The following is a 15006-nucleotide window of genomic DNA, read 5'->3' on the forward strand; positions in this document are numbered from 1 at the left end:
TTTCCCCTCTCCATTTCAGAAGGCTCATACTGGCACTGACTGTGCTGCCAAATGTGCTGAACATGTTCCTCAGAAGCTGACTTTCTAGAGCAGAGTAATTAGAGAAAATGGGAAGACAGAAGAAGAAATTCTGTCCCTTTGTGTATTCTGTCCTTTCCCCTTTTCCCTTCCTTTTACCCTGCCCTTTCCCCCCCTTAAGAAGAAATGTTGTTTTTTTTAAAAGAAAAGCAACCCCATATTTGTACAAACTTGGATTAGGATTGGGTTTTGAAATGAAATAACTTCCTGTGCCTCACTACAAATGTCTATATAAATTGCTCAAATATCACCGTTGGGTATCTTTCAATAGGCTAAGCTTGAATGCTTCCTGTAGTCTTGTAATAACGGAGTCTTCTGTGAAAGAAAACACTTGTCAACTTGTGTTAACAAAGCATCTTTGTTCTCAATTTGTGTATGCATAAAAATCACCTCTCAACTCACTCAGATGCTTTCCTCAACAAATGACCCCTCAAATATCTTGTAATGCTTCTCTTTCTGCATCATTTCTTTCACTTTGGTTTTTCACCTCAATAGTGTATCGACATGGTGGTCTGTGCAGAGTGTGCTCTTGATGGGTTTTTCACCTGAATAGTCTGTTGACATGGTGGACTGTGCAGAGCTTGCTCTGATGGCTTTTTGAGCTGACTGAATGCTCACCAGTTTCAAGTCAGAAGCCACCTAACACCAGAGCTATTCTAAAGCTGATGAACTCAGCCTCTCAGCTGTGCTATCAAGTGAGCTATGTTGGGTCAGGTTTAGTGTTGGCTCCCTGCCTCTGTTACAGAAAATGGGGAAAGTGTGTGAACTTCCGCCCATCTAAAAGAATGCTTGTTGGGTGGTGATTTGAAATGTATCATACCAAGGGATGACTGGGAATCTGATGGCTGATACGGTTCATATCATGGTAGCTGTAATAGAGTCTGCATAAAAAGCTACAATGATTACAGCTGCTGGTAGTCTCTCCAGAAACTGGCAGAGTGGACAAACTGTTAGTCTTTCCTCAGATGCTTCAGGACTTCACCCATTTACTTTCTTACTGGCTTTTTTTGTAATTTCTGAATCTAGATATTTCTATTCATAAATCAATAAAATCTGTTTTTAAGACTGGGTAAATCTGGTTTAGATATTGATTTAGAATAATGTGCACAAATTGTTTTTTGAGGTGATTCTTAGTATTTAATTGTGAAAATTCTGAGTTCGTATCAAAACTCTGAACTTCTATTTAGGAGGAAGAGAGGGTCTGACTCTGTGCTATAGGCAGTTCTAGAGATACTTATCAAGAAAAAATGTAGTTTACTTAGAATTGCCATATTGTATTGGATTTTATTTGTGAAAATAGAAGCTTTCTTACTTTTATGCTGTAAAAGTTGATTTAGATCTCTATGACAGGCATCTCCGAGAGTTAATATTGATGACAACTTAGTAGCAAAACTGGCAGAAACACTGAACCATGAGGATCCAACACCTGAAATCTTTGATGATATTCAGAGAAAGGTATACTGTATTCATCCTGTATTTCATAAGAACTGTTAATGCTATGGAGTACTAAACGTCATGTCAGCCATCGAAAAAGGCAGAAAGAACTCAAATACCTGAAACCTAAAACCTGTTTTATCACTTTCCCATTCCATAAAAATCATAATATAAATTGCCAACTTCTGCTTAGCCAGATGTAGCCCATGCTTTTCAAAGCAATAGACAGAAAGAGTAGGTGTCCTATATGAAACTAATTAAGAAGCACAATGTAGAATTATGGGATTATTATTTGTGTTAATGCACCAATTTAAGAAAAGTGCCTGTATAGAATAACTAAATAGTACAATTTTAGTCTGGTTTTAGCTCTCCTTTTCAAAGGTGGATATAAGCATATAATGGAATTAAATTCTGTATCTCTCTCCAGAAGTTAATTTTCTGTTAATAGAAGTTCTGTTTCTACAAGCCTGCCCAGTGTAGCAGTCAGAAACACCAAGTACTGAGGATAGAAGTCTTTTTACTACCTGCATATGTAGACTTAATCGCTCAAGTCTAATATATATTTTAAAAAGTGAATGATTAATATTCTGTCAGTAAATTATATACCCAGTCTGAGAGGTTTTTATTTTAGGTCATTAACTGAATGTTCATTTGTGCTAAAAATTAGTGATATGATCTGTAGAACTTAGAATCACTTTATTGTAACTGAGGCCCACATTTAAGACTAATCAAAACACCTTGTGAAATCTGTATTACCCAAAGTACATTACAAGGGCCTTGCATGTGATTTCTGCAGAAGAGCTCAAATTTCTCATCTGTTACAAAATAAATTTACTTCCTCAGATGTGCATGATGGGTTTTTTTTTTACGTTCTTGCCAGGTGATAGCACTTGCACAAAGTGCTCCATGCATAATAAAAATCGTCATTAAAAATATTCTAGGGTTGACATCAATATCCAAACATTATGAATTAATTCCCACTACATATAGATACATCTGTGTATCTATATATACTGTGACTGTACAGGCTAAATAGATATGTTTTTGAGGTGGTGTGGTTAAATCTGTGTGAGGTAGGGTTATGCTGTATTGGATCAACTGGAAATTTTCAGGATAGTAGTATGCAGTGTCTTCCCTTCCTTCCTTTCCCTGTTCTTGCCTCTCCTGGTAGGTGTTTGCAGGTCTACATTTACAGTTTATCTACAAAGAAGGACTCAGAGAACCTGTTGTGAAATGGGTGAAGACCAAATATGTTTATAGTCCAATTGGAAGGGTTAACAGGAGAGGAAGGAATCATTTATGGTTAACATGCTACTTCCCTTCCTATATGTGTATGTCTTACTAGTTAGGAAGGTATCTTCTGAGCTGTATTATATACTTCTAGCAAAATTAGTTCTCAGAACCTCTCTGTTAAGAGTAAATCTGAATTGAAATTTCACAAATGCACATTAGGGTTTTAAAGGAAACCCAGAAACATATAATAGAATTCAAAGATACATGTTGGTCAAGTAGAATTTATGAAAACTTGTCTGATTAATTAAAAAATATAGTAAGTATTTCTAAGGTTGGTGTTTTTATTTAAAATATATACAAATATTTCAAATATATTCAAAGGTATACGAATTGATGCTGCGCGATGAAAGATTCTACCCTTCATTCAAACAGAATGTGTTGTATGTGCGTATGTTAGCTGAGCTGGATATGCTGAAGGATCCTAGTTTCAGAGGATCAGATGATGGTGAAGGAGGTGAGCTCTATAAGGGGGATTTCCTGGGACCATTCTTTTTTCTGCTTTGAAATGAAAATAAGAAATTTATCCGACTGTTTTTGAGAAACCAAAAAGTTCCTGTACTGTCTCTGATTTTTAAATGAATTTTTAACTGAATGTTTCCTCCTTGTGCTTTTTTTTTAATTGCAGTGGGAGTCAAATAGTTTTTTCCTGTAGTAACTTTATTAATACTTGTGTGCCTTTTTTGTCAAAACTTGGTAATAAGTGTGTTGTTAAACTGTGTGACTCATTCTCATTTTTTATTCAAAAATATTTGAGGTTATTCAACATGTTGGGTTGTTTCAATACATAACTATAGTCTTAATCTGGAAATAGAAATTGGAAGTACATAGGAGATGTGGCTTTTTAAAGCAATTAAAACCATTCTTCTCATTAACTGAAGTAAAAATATAATGGAAATTGTTTAACTATTAAACCTACTCATTAATGAAACAATTTCATGTGGTGAGATAGTCTTAAAGGGAGTGTTTTCTGGAATATTTATTTCATATCTATAGCTGTAGAAACTTAAATACATTTTCCTTCAGGGTGTCTTTATTGGAAACTTGAAGTACTTATATGTTGGGCACAACATTTTGCCCAATGCCATAGTTGTCTATTATTTTCCGTAATGGTTTGTTGTGGCATTTTTATTTCTCGTGTGTGGCCCTACACTAGAGAAAATCTTCTAACATGTTTTTTCTTTCTTCTTCCTCACTGCTCCCAGAATCTTTTAATGGGTCTCCTACTGGCAGCATAAATCTGGTAAGTGCTTGGTTGGTTTTTTTTCTTAATTATTATAATAATTTCTCCCCAATGGTAGGGAAAGTGTTAGAAAATAGTTTAAATTGTGTACATCAGAGGTTTTAGTTCACTGCCATTTAATTTCTGAAACAGTTCTTGAATCAAGAATGTACACGGTATCAGTTAATCTGTAAGATAAAACTGTCCCTTGTGTACTTTCCTGTTTTAATGAAACTTTGCATTGTTTCTCACAGAAATGGCAGTAATCTGTAGTTAATTTATGCAAAGCATACTTTCTTAATCCCTGTTTGTTTGTTTTTTTTTAAAATAGACATAATTTTGGAGTTAGGTAATAATAGGTGAAAACAAATCCTCTGAAACTGAAATCTCACAGGATTGCATTCAAATAGACTGTAAATGAGGCATTTAACTTGATTTTCATAAGTTGATTTTTTTGTTTTGTTTTAGTTAGGACTTGATTTGAAAACAAAAGTATCTGGAGTTTATCTACTCAAAATATGAATCTGTTTTCTAATCTAATCAATTTCGTGTTCAATTTTTGGTATTTTTTTAAGCAATTCTTGACTGGGTCAGTTTGTCAGAACGTTTTCTTTGATACATGAATCTACCTGAATATTTCAATTATGCTTCTGCATGTACTAGTGGGTGCATATATATGAAGAGAACTGTATACTTCTACCAGACTTTTTCCAAATAATCTGTCCCTCATAGATCTTGCTAGGTTTAAAATGTTTTAAATGGAAAATCAAATACGTTATTTAAAAAGAAAAGAATAATAAAAAAATTTATGTATTTCCTCCCCTCCCTCTTACTTGTTTCTTCAGACTGTATGTAGCCGAGCCACAAGATACGCAAGATTCAATTGTGCATATGAGGGTATTTTTCCAAATCTTTTAGGAAGGTTTGCAATCTGCATGCAATTTCCTGGTTTATGTGATTCATAGGCCATTCTAATTCATTCTTGGAAGATACTTTAGCTCCTTAGGAGTTCCAGAGCATTGGTTAGGTCATGCTTGCACTCAGAGGAACAGAGTTTATTTTGTAAAGGAATACATTTAACATAAATGTGTTTCTGTGTGGAGGTAGTTTGTTTGTGTGTTTTTGTTTTTAAGCTGGAAATTTTTTCCTATCATTTTCCTCATGTTTACATTTTGAAATACAAAGAAAGGGGGAGGTGATTAGCTAATGCAATTTACCCAAAATCCTGTTAGATACAGAAGGAAAACTTAACTTAGCCATATTTTTTTTATAAATTTATGTACAATTCTGGTAGCATTTCACAAGAGGTTCTTTCAATTGACTAATCTCTTAAAAAGATCTTTCAAATGTCTCTTAAGTACTTTTTTCTAAGAATGTTCTGACATATCAAAGTCATTTTATAGATGGGTATATGCCATTGCAATGACTCATCTAGCTCGTGGTTATCTGCTGCTTAGTTTCACGTGGCCTTTCCAAACCTAGCTAGAAAGTCTTAAAGCCTTTATCAAGCCTTGTTGCAATACAAATAGATGTTTTCATGGGAAATTTCAAAGTCTTGATTTTTGTTGTTGTGAAAAGTGTATTTGCAGAATACTACGTTTAATGCTCTTTTAAAGAGTGAAGAACATTCTAGCAGAAATCTGTGATAAATCTCTGTTCATGCAGAAGAACTTTTGCTTTCTGAGTCCATATTTTTCAGGGTTTTCAGTGCTTTCACAGGTGTTTGAATGCTGGTAGATTAGTTTTTCCTGGCTGAATTCCATGTCAAGAGTAAATTTCTGTATACATAGTTTAGCTCCCTTGTGTTAGTCAGTTCTGTGAAGAAAAATAGACCTTGGAAAGGTTACTTCAAAGGTCAAGGAATTTCTGTACTTCTAGCTAATGATAATGCATTAAATAAGATTGGGTTGTAGTGTGATATTTTTGCTTTTTAATTACATATATTCACAGGAACACAAGTTAATGTCAAAGATACTGGGTCATATTAAATCCAAACTGTCTGTTGTGTTACCTGTTCAAGTTTCAATCATTTCTCTTACTTGGGTTAATTGTTGCTGTATAGTGCTTTGCCACAGCAGTTGTTTCCTAAAGTTTCTGTGATAAAATACATCGCCTGCAGTTTATACTTTCTCTTCCGAAAAATACTATAATACGTTCTTACAGTGAGTCTCAAACCACTTTTGAGGAACAGCTATTTTACAAATATCTTAATTTCTGCCCTAGGACATATTTTGGAGTATAAAACCATTGTAGAATATTGGTAGACTCTTGCTGATTTCATCTAAGTGGATCCATAATGTGAGCTTTACATATTGCTTTTGTATGGAGTAAATAAAAGGAGGTGGACAGGTGTTACATATGCAAGACCTTGAATGGGAGCAGAACTGCTGGGTTAAACTTCTGGCAGTTGTTAGTGTATGTCAGTTTGAAACCCATTCGGTTGTTAGAAAGAAAACTGAACTGTTAGGGTGGCAATGAAGGGAGGCAGGAAAACAAGAAATAATGATGCCTTTATAAAAAATGTAATAGTAGCTAAATGTGTTTCACAGCAAACAAAATATTAGAGCAGTTGACTCTTACTTGTAATCTTTAATAACATCCCTTCCATCTTACTGATACTCAAATCCTAGAGTGCTCAGAATATTAAGCACTTAACCAAGCGTCCACAAATTCCTGCTGTTCATCAGTGTCAGGTGATATTCTGCTCTTAAATTTTGACACGGCAGTGTAGAGCATGCCTTACAGGGTTATTGCTGAGGAATGGACTAGGTCAGAGAAAGTCTAGCTCTGTATCCAACAATGACCAAAAGCAAGTGTCTAATGAAGATGATAGGAACAGCCTGCTTAGGGTGATACTGGATGTTGGAGAGTATTTTGGTAAAGTAACTTACAGATTTGGGAATTCTTGAGGTAAATATGATATCTGCTCTCAAAATATTTTTGCATAAATTAATCTGGCCTACCATTGAACAGACATCTACAAACTGTAGTTGCTATAACATCTTAGCACTATAGCATGCAGTGGCAAAACAGATTTCTGAAATGGGCTCCTCTTTATTCTACCTTTTTTTGAACCGGGACTTCTGTACTCTTAAGTCTACAAGCTGTGTCATAAGATATTTAGGAGAGTTCTTACCACAGTACATGTTAAAGCATAGGTAGTGTGGTCAGACCTTTTTAACAGTGCCATTTATTCAATATCTAGAATTTATAACAGAAATGTTATTCCCCTCACCTTCCATGGTGGATATTTAAGCAGAGAGTGATTGAAGTGCTTGAAGCAGAGAAGAGTCATTCTCTCTACAGAGCTTGAGAAGGAAGAAGTGGAGTATTATGTAGAGATATCATGGAGATGATAGGTAGGTAGATTCAGATGAAGAAGAGACAAGAGCAGAGTCTCTAAATAATGCACGTTTTCAAGTCCAACCTATGTTTTCATTGTAATCGTGTAAGATTGGTTTATGTTTAAGGAACAGAAGAGTGTAGAAACTTGATTGATGTATGCTGAGGTTGACACAGGTGTGGCAGTGCTACCCAGTAGGCCCCATTTTAGGTAACTTTTTGAGACCACTCACTATTTAACTAGCTTGGTTAAATTATAAAAGATAGCTGATAGCTGCTTATTCATTCTGAATTTGTATCTCTGAAGAACTTTAGAATTTTGGGGTAAAATATATAAAGTAGCTGGGATCCCAGTGCCTGTGAATTCTACTTAAGTACCTCCTTTTTTTAAAAAAAACAAACAACCTGGTAATTTAAGATTAGGATCACACATGTAGTGGCTCATCCTTCATTTACTTCAGTTGCATATCCAAGTTTTTCACCCAACAATCTTGCAGAGCTTTATTATGTTAAATCTTAGTAGTCAGATGTATTAATTCTAAATAATAGCAAAGCTCCTCTGAAAGACCCATTAGGCTTCTTTTGATCCCAGTAATTACTGGATAGGGAGATAGGGCATTAGCTAGCTGAGGATGTACCTGTTCATTTTTTACGAGGGGAGACATTTCTGAGACAAGTGTTTACTGTTTTTTACATACAGCAGAGAAATTATTCACTTTTACTGCACTGTAACTTTTGTGTAGGGCTTTAAGTCAGTTGAAAGAAAACAGAATGGTTTAAAGATAAAACCGAAAGGTCTGTTATACAGCATTTGTGACAAACATCTACAAGGAGGGTTGGAAGGAGGATCTGGGGAACTATAGACCTGTCAGCCTGACATCGGTCCTGGGGAAGGTTATGGAGCAGATCATCTTGAATGCCATCACATGGCACATGTAGGATAACCTGGTGATAAGGCCCAGTCAGCATGGGTTTAGGAAAGGCAGGTCCTGCTTGACTAACCTGATCTCCTTCTAAGACAAGGTGATAATTATGCCTGGTAGATGCGGGAAAGGCTGCGGATGTTGTTTACCTGGACTTTAGTAAAGCCTTTGACACCTTTTCCCACAGCATTATCCTGGAGAAACTGGCTGCTCATGGCTTGGATGGGTGTATTCTTCACTGGGTAAAAAAGTGACTGGATGGCTGAGCCCAGAGAGTGGTGGTGGATGGAGTTAAATCCAGTTGGCAACTGATCACAAGTGGTGTTCCCAGGGCTCAGTGTTGGGGCCAGTTCTGTTTTATATCTTTTTCAGTGATCTGGACGAGGGGATCGAGTGCACCCTCAGTAAGTTTGCAGATGACACCAAGTTGTGTGGGAGTGTTGATCTGCTTGAGGCAAGGAAGGCTCTGCAGAGGAATCTGGACAGGCTGGATTGATGGGCCTAGGCCAATTGTATGAGGGTCAACAAAGCTAAGTGCAGTGTCCTGCGCTTGGGTCACAACAAGCCTGTAGTGTTACATGGGGTTGGGGAAGAGTGGCTGGAAAGCTGCCTGATGGAAAAGGACCTGGGGGTGCTGGTTGACAGCTGGCTTAAATTGAGTGTGCCCAGGTGAGCAAGAAGACTGATAGTATCCTGCCTTGTATCAGAAATAATGTGGCCAGCAGGACTAGGGAAGTGATCATGCCCCTGTACTCAGCACTGGTGAGGCCACAGGTCAAATACTGTGTTCAGTTTTGGGCCCCTCACTACGAGAAAGACTGAGGCATGTCCAAAGAGCAGCAATGAAGCTGGTGAAGGGTCTAGAGCACAAGTCTTACGAGGAATGGCTGAGGAAACTGGGGGTGTTTAGCCTGGAGAAAAGAGGCTCGGGGAGACCTTATCCCTCTCTACAACTATCTGAAAAGAGGTTGTAGCGAGGTGGCTGTTGGTCTGTCTTCCCAAGTAACAAGTGATAGGACAAAAGGAAAAGGCCTCAAGTTGCACCAGGGGAGGTTTAGAATGTGTATGAGGAAAAATTTCTTCTCTGAAAGGATTATCGAGCATTGGAACAGGCTGCCCTGGGAAAGCGGTGGAGTCACCATCCATGGAGGTATTTAAGAGGTGTAGATGTGGTGCTTTAGGACATGGCGTAGTGGTGGACTTGGCAGTGTTAGGTTTACAAGTGGACTCAATGGTCTTACAGGTCTTTTCCAACCTAAACGATTCTATGGTTCTGTGATTCTGTGATTCCACAATTCTTTGGTGGTTTTTTTAATGCTCGGTATAAGGCTATTTGTAGTTGTACTTCTGTTAGAGTTGAGATGTCAAATGAAAGTGACAAATATGTTAGAGTTATCACAAAACTGTGAAACTGGTAGGGGAAATGAAGGGCCCTACACTCTGTAAAAGAAAGGCTTTAGTAACCAGGTAACACAAACACTTATTTGCATTGTTACAGTGCATTAAGCTATTCTATTAGTGTAGTGAACTGAAAGTTTGAAAATGAAATAGATTAATCAAAAAGCATCTCTCAAAGTAGATGTTGTAAGATCTCTGATCTTATTCTCTTGCCTGTTTATTCCTTTTCCCATCTCTCCCTGCACCCTGCAGTCCTTAGATGACCTTTCAAATGTCCCTTCTGATGAGACAGTTCAACTCCATGCATACATCTCAGATACCGGTAAGTGAATCCATTATGATGGCTGCTTACTTGTTTTCCACTATTTATTTTTAGTTTTTTAATATTACAGGCCCTTGAAATCCTAAGCCTTTCATTTTTTTAACTTCATAAAACATTTGATTTCATATTTCCCATGAAGTCCTTGTAATGTAAATCCTTACAGTATTGATGCTGTAGGTTGTAGACTATCTGTACTCAAAATGTGATTTAATTTTTTTTTTATAGTGGTATTTTTCCTGTATCTGGAGAATCATTCATTAAGCTTAATAATGAGTAGCATTTATTTTAGCAATTATTTAAAGAACAAATTGTAAAAGCCATCTCTTTTTCTCTAGGCACACGATTCTAATTCTTGACTGTTGATTTCTGTTACTATAATATTTTGCCCTCCTCTTTGTGTGTCCTCATTGACTTAGTTTAATTTAAGTTAGTGACTTCAGTCTTTACAGTGGTGGCATTTTTTGTTATCTCTTTTGTTATATCTTGAAAAAAAAATTGCCTAGTAATAAATTAAAATGTTTATTACATGAGAGTAAATAACAAACTTCTCAGATACTATTTGCAAATATTCTAGTTAGATGAGATTGCACTGGGTAATTAAATTGTAAATGAATCTTGAGACACTGAATATTCTGGTAGATTTTACTACGCAATAGACTCTTAAATCTGTGCATTTATGTAGCAGGCTTATGAACTGTGAGCAAGAATTCAACTACTTGGTGTTTTAATTAAACTCTCTTACTCCAGCCAAGTGCGAGAGCATGGTGGAATCCAAGTCTCATGTAGTCAGTCCTCAGAGAAGGGGGAAAATCATGTAACAGTTAAATAAAGCAAAATCGCTTTTCTTAAAACAGCATGTGATACTTTTTTTTTCCTGAATTAAACTTCGAAGTTTCATTGTTTTGATCTAAGAAAAAAGGTAAACTTAGAGCCACCCAAATTATGTTAAATTTATAATTTTGATGGCAGCGTGTATTGATAACTGTCAGCTTGACTCTCCGAATCTGTAATACTCCAGCTGTGCCAGGGGATATATACAGGTTTGTCCTGTAAGATAGGATTAAACTGGATGTCTCCTTTCTCTTCACCTTGTGTTTGAACAAGAAATACAAGTCTCTGCTTTCTGGATGCTACAGGCGGTGCATGCATCTTGCATCTGTGTGCAGGCTCCTTTCCACTCTCCCTTTATTATGCTTGTGGGGCGTATAGAAGACCTCCATAATCTTTGAGGATGCGACTTGTCCTGTATTGGAAAAACAAATGCTGATTAAGAGGCGATGAGATAAGGGGTGATGGGGACAAATCCTTTCTTTTTCTGCCATTCCTGTCCTGAAGTGGCATTCCTAAAGGTGTAACTTCATAGCGCCCTGAGATGTGATATGGTGGCTGCGTGGCAAAGTGGTCAGCCTGACTTAGAGGATAGAGCTTGCTCAGCCAGGGTTTCCCAGATCCATTCTCTGGGCAGTTTCTTGGCAGCATCCTGACTACCTGCTCTTCTCTTGGTTCAGCACTCAACATTCTTCTTCTAGAGGGTGGATGGCAAAAAAAAAAATGCCTCGTGTCCACAGTGCACCTTGCTCTAGTGAGTAATTCCTACATTGTCAGCAGCTGCCCCTATCCTAGATGTGCTCCCTGGCTGGTTAGGCCTTGGCATTGTACTTGAGAGAAGTCAAGGCTGGAAGCACGACTCTGGTTGGAGCTGATGATTTGTCAGGAAAACTGTATTTTATGGAGCATGGATATATTGAGAAATTCACAGAACTTGGTTAAAAAGAATCTTCATCTAGCCGCTGGAAAATTGTCGTTACTGGGTTCAATACTTAGAGATACAATATGTTACCAGTTTAAACAGTGTGCAGTGTAAACAATATTGGTTCTAGGTTATTCCGTAGATTAAATGGAAGTTTTGAAACAAATTCTATACTGGGAGGAATTTTGTGATGGAGGAATGTCCAAGAGAACTTAAATATTCGCTGGAGAACAAAAAGATGTTAGTTTCTATTTAAGATAATGATCTGTGTTCTTTCCATTTGTAAACTGACTTCACAAAATGTGTGTGTGAGTGTGTACACACACAGAATGTACACGCACATATATGTACACACACATATGTAGGTATTCTGTATGTGTGTCAATATAGTTTCTGTTGCCTTAAACAGCATGGGTGTATTTTTTTATTGTAAAGTTAATAACAAACTGCTGATGCTAAAAAACTGAATGCTTACAGCTTGCTAGCACTGTCTTTTGTATTTACAGACGTTCTGATGGACAAACTTGTGCAATATGATTAGAGTACTCTGCAGACTGGAATTTCTTCTGGTTTCACAGTTGTCTTTCACCTGTATCTAGAGTTCTTTAGGTTAAAATTATTTTTTAAAAGATGTATTCACTATTCTTAAAAGTTGAAGCCTTTCCTATTCTTTCTGTTTTGCATGTCAGTGAAACTTGGTGATCTTTAAGGCTGCTTAATATCTGTATTTGAGTTTACATAGTAAGTTTCTGGAGGTTATCACTTATACAGTGTTTTGGATAAAGGGATGGCTTATTCTTCTGCTTGCATGTCCATTTTTGGCTCTCAAGTCTGTCATTCCAGGCATTTCTTCACTTCACATTTGTGTCCTTTCGTCTTCCTTCTTTCTGTTTGTTCCTTTTTTATTTTTGTTTTTAAACTATTAGTCTATGCTGACTATGACCCATATGCTGTGGCAGGAGTGTGTAATGACCACGGCAAGACATACGCACTGTATGCTATCACAGTCCATCGGCGAAATGCAAACAGCGAAGAGACATGGAAGACATATCGACGCTACAGTGACTTCCATGACTTTCACATGAGGATCACTGAGCAAGTAATTAATCTCATAAAACTCTTTTAATCTTTCTTTGAAATGTGCTTTTTCTGTGTGATGGTATGACATGAGTATTGGCTTTCCCAAAGTGACTTAAGACATGGAGTTATAGCACTACATTATTTTCTGTAATAGTGTACTTTTTTACCATTTATATGATATTTGTACTGAGTAGCTTACAGGTGCACATTTATATAGTTTAGTACCTGATGGCTCTATTATTGCTCTAACAAAAGGAAATGGAATTTAGAAAGCTACCCCCCCGGGCCCCCTGCCGCCCCGCTCTTGCTTAATTTTACTTTAGAATGTTTGTGTGGAAGTGCTGTTGGTCTCAAACAGTGGCGTATTTCATTTGTTATATTTGTCACAGAGATTAAGAAATAAAAACTGGGCTTGAGAAATAGGTATTTAGGTTTTAAGTGGAAATGTTAAGGATTGGTGGGGTCTCAAAAGGGACAGCTGTTAGCAGTTCAGAGTACTGCTAGATGATCTGCCTTTTATTGCTGTACTTGTATTCTCAGACTCTTAACCCTCCTAAAATGAAAGAAGGAAAAATAGAGACCTGTAATTCCCCAGCTGGTACAAAGTAGAACCTGCTGACATGAAAAAGTGTTGAAAATGCAGTGCTTTTAAAAGAGGAGGGTGAAACGCTTTTAAATCAAACCTTTGAAGAAGTCAGATCTGGCTGCATAACCTTTGAACTAGTCAGAAGTGTTGGATTACGTCCCTGAATTATTAATAGAGAGGCATAGAGAACAAATTCTGCGCAGATAGGTTAGCATTGTAAAGTCACAACACTAGTAAAAAAGGAGAGGGCTTTATTTAAAAAAAGCACACATTCTGTTGAATATTTGTATTAATTGTAATCAAAGTCTGATATTTCATTTGATTTTGAGCTTATCTTGGTGTGCTGTCAATAAATTTGAAATACCCATTTTTGTACTCCTCTTAATATTTATTTTTTTTTAACTAATTCCCTGTTTTGAAGAATCCCTGACCTACTGAAAGAGGTATGGGTTCCCTGGCCTTATAATGAGTTAATGTTCTGTTGATATGGGTAGTTATTTAAAACTGACCTACCAGTAAATGACTAGAAAAAATGGCAGAAGCAAAAATTTTCAAAATGTGAAAGCTCAGAAATTTCTTGTTGCTAAATCTTGAGTTCTTTGAAGTTACAGAAAATGGAAACGTTATCCTCCAGCCCTGAGGCTGCAAAAAGTAAAGAAATTTCTGTGCTTCATTGTAGTATCTCAGCAACTCCCAACAGTTTTGCATTGTTTTGACAATAAAACAGACATGCCTACTGAGTTTATGAGCACAGGAATGTCACTGATACTCCCTTCTTGTGTGCTTGTTGGAGGCATTTTTTTATTGTCACGTTAAGGGTAAAGGTTAGAATCTTTTGTTTAAAATGATTAGAAATACAGGGATTATTGTTTACGTTTTTCAGAAGAAATAGGTACTTAATCCAAAATGGAATTGAAGTTAGCTGTGTGTTATATCTGTATGAGCTTTTTTCCTGAGAGTACTGAATAGATTCACACCAATTTCTTTAGTCAGTAATGTAATAAATATAATTTGAAGTAGACATATTTAAAATAGAGGTTGTTCTTTGCTTACATTGTTTCTGTTTAGGTACAAGTATCCAATTAAAAACTAGACCATCTTCTGTTCAGTTATTTTCCCATGTGACCTATCTGCAAGAGATTGGGATTTGTAAAGTTGGAAATAGTTATTCTTTGGTGCTTCCTCAGGCTATAAATGTTATATGAGCTTTGTGACCTTCCAGAGTTTAATGATGTCTTTGCAAAAAGACACCTTGCAGGGACTGAATGGAATCAGATGCTCATTAAATCTGTAATCTTTTGGTCCTCTCTAGAGAGAAAAAGATACAACCTTTTTCCCTGTTGTTTCTTAAAGCCTAGATGCTATGCCATTCTCTCTTTTACCCTTTTTGGAATATTATTTATTATTTACAAGAAGTCTGGATTCTTATGTGGATAATCCTGATTCTTCAAGTTCTATTCTTTTTCATTTTTGTGCGTTATAGCAGATATGTTCAATCTTCTTAAGTGTTAGGGCCTCTCTTTCTCTGCTGCTTCCCTGGAATACCACTGTTTTATGTAAAGCTGGAACAGTGGAAGACGT

General features: G+C 36.7%; 1 protein-coding gene across 4 annotated transcripts in view; it reads left to right on the forward strand.

The window, feature by feature from the left end:
• Positions 1-15006, forward strand: part of SNX13 (sorting nexin 13) — a 70937-nt gene that overhangs the window by 41828 nt on the left and 14103 nt on the right. For 3 of the 4 annotated variants that reach the window (XM_064444484.1, XM_064444487.1, XM_064444488.1), the window contains 5 exons: positions 1429-1533; positions 3127-3259; positions 4008-4045; positions 9940-10009; positions 12686-12858. In XM_064444484.1, the coding sequence (XP_064300554.1) occupies positions 1429-1533; positions 3127-3259; positions 4008-4045; positions 9940-10009; positions 12686-12858 (519 nt within the window). The remainder of the gene's footprint in view (positions 1-1428; positions 1534-3126; positions 3260-4007; positions 4046-9939; positions 10010-12685; positions 12859-15006) is intronic. The other variant, XM_064444486.1, reaches the window with a different exon arrangement.

This window comes from Phalacrocorax carbo, chromosome 2, assembly GCF_963921805.1.
Source record: "Phalacrocorax carbo chromosome 2, bPhaCar2.1, whole genome shotgun sequence".
NCBI classification, from domain to species: domain Eukaryota; kingdom Metazoa; phylum Chordata; class Aves; order Suliformes; family Phalacrocoracidae; genus Phalacrocorax; species Phalacrocorax carbo.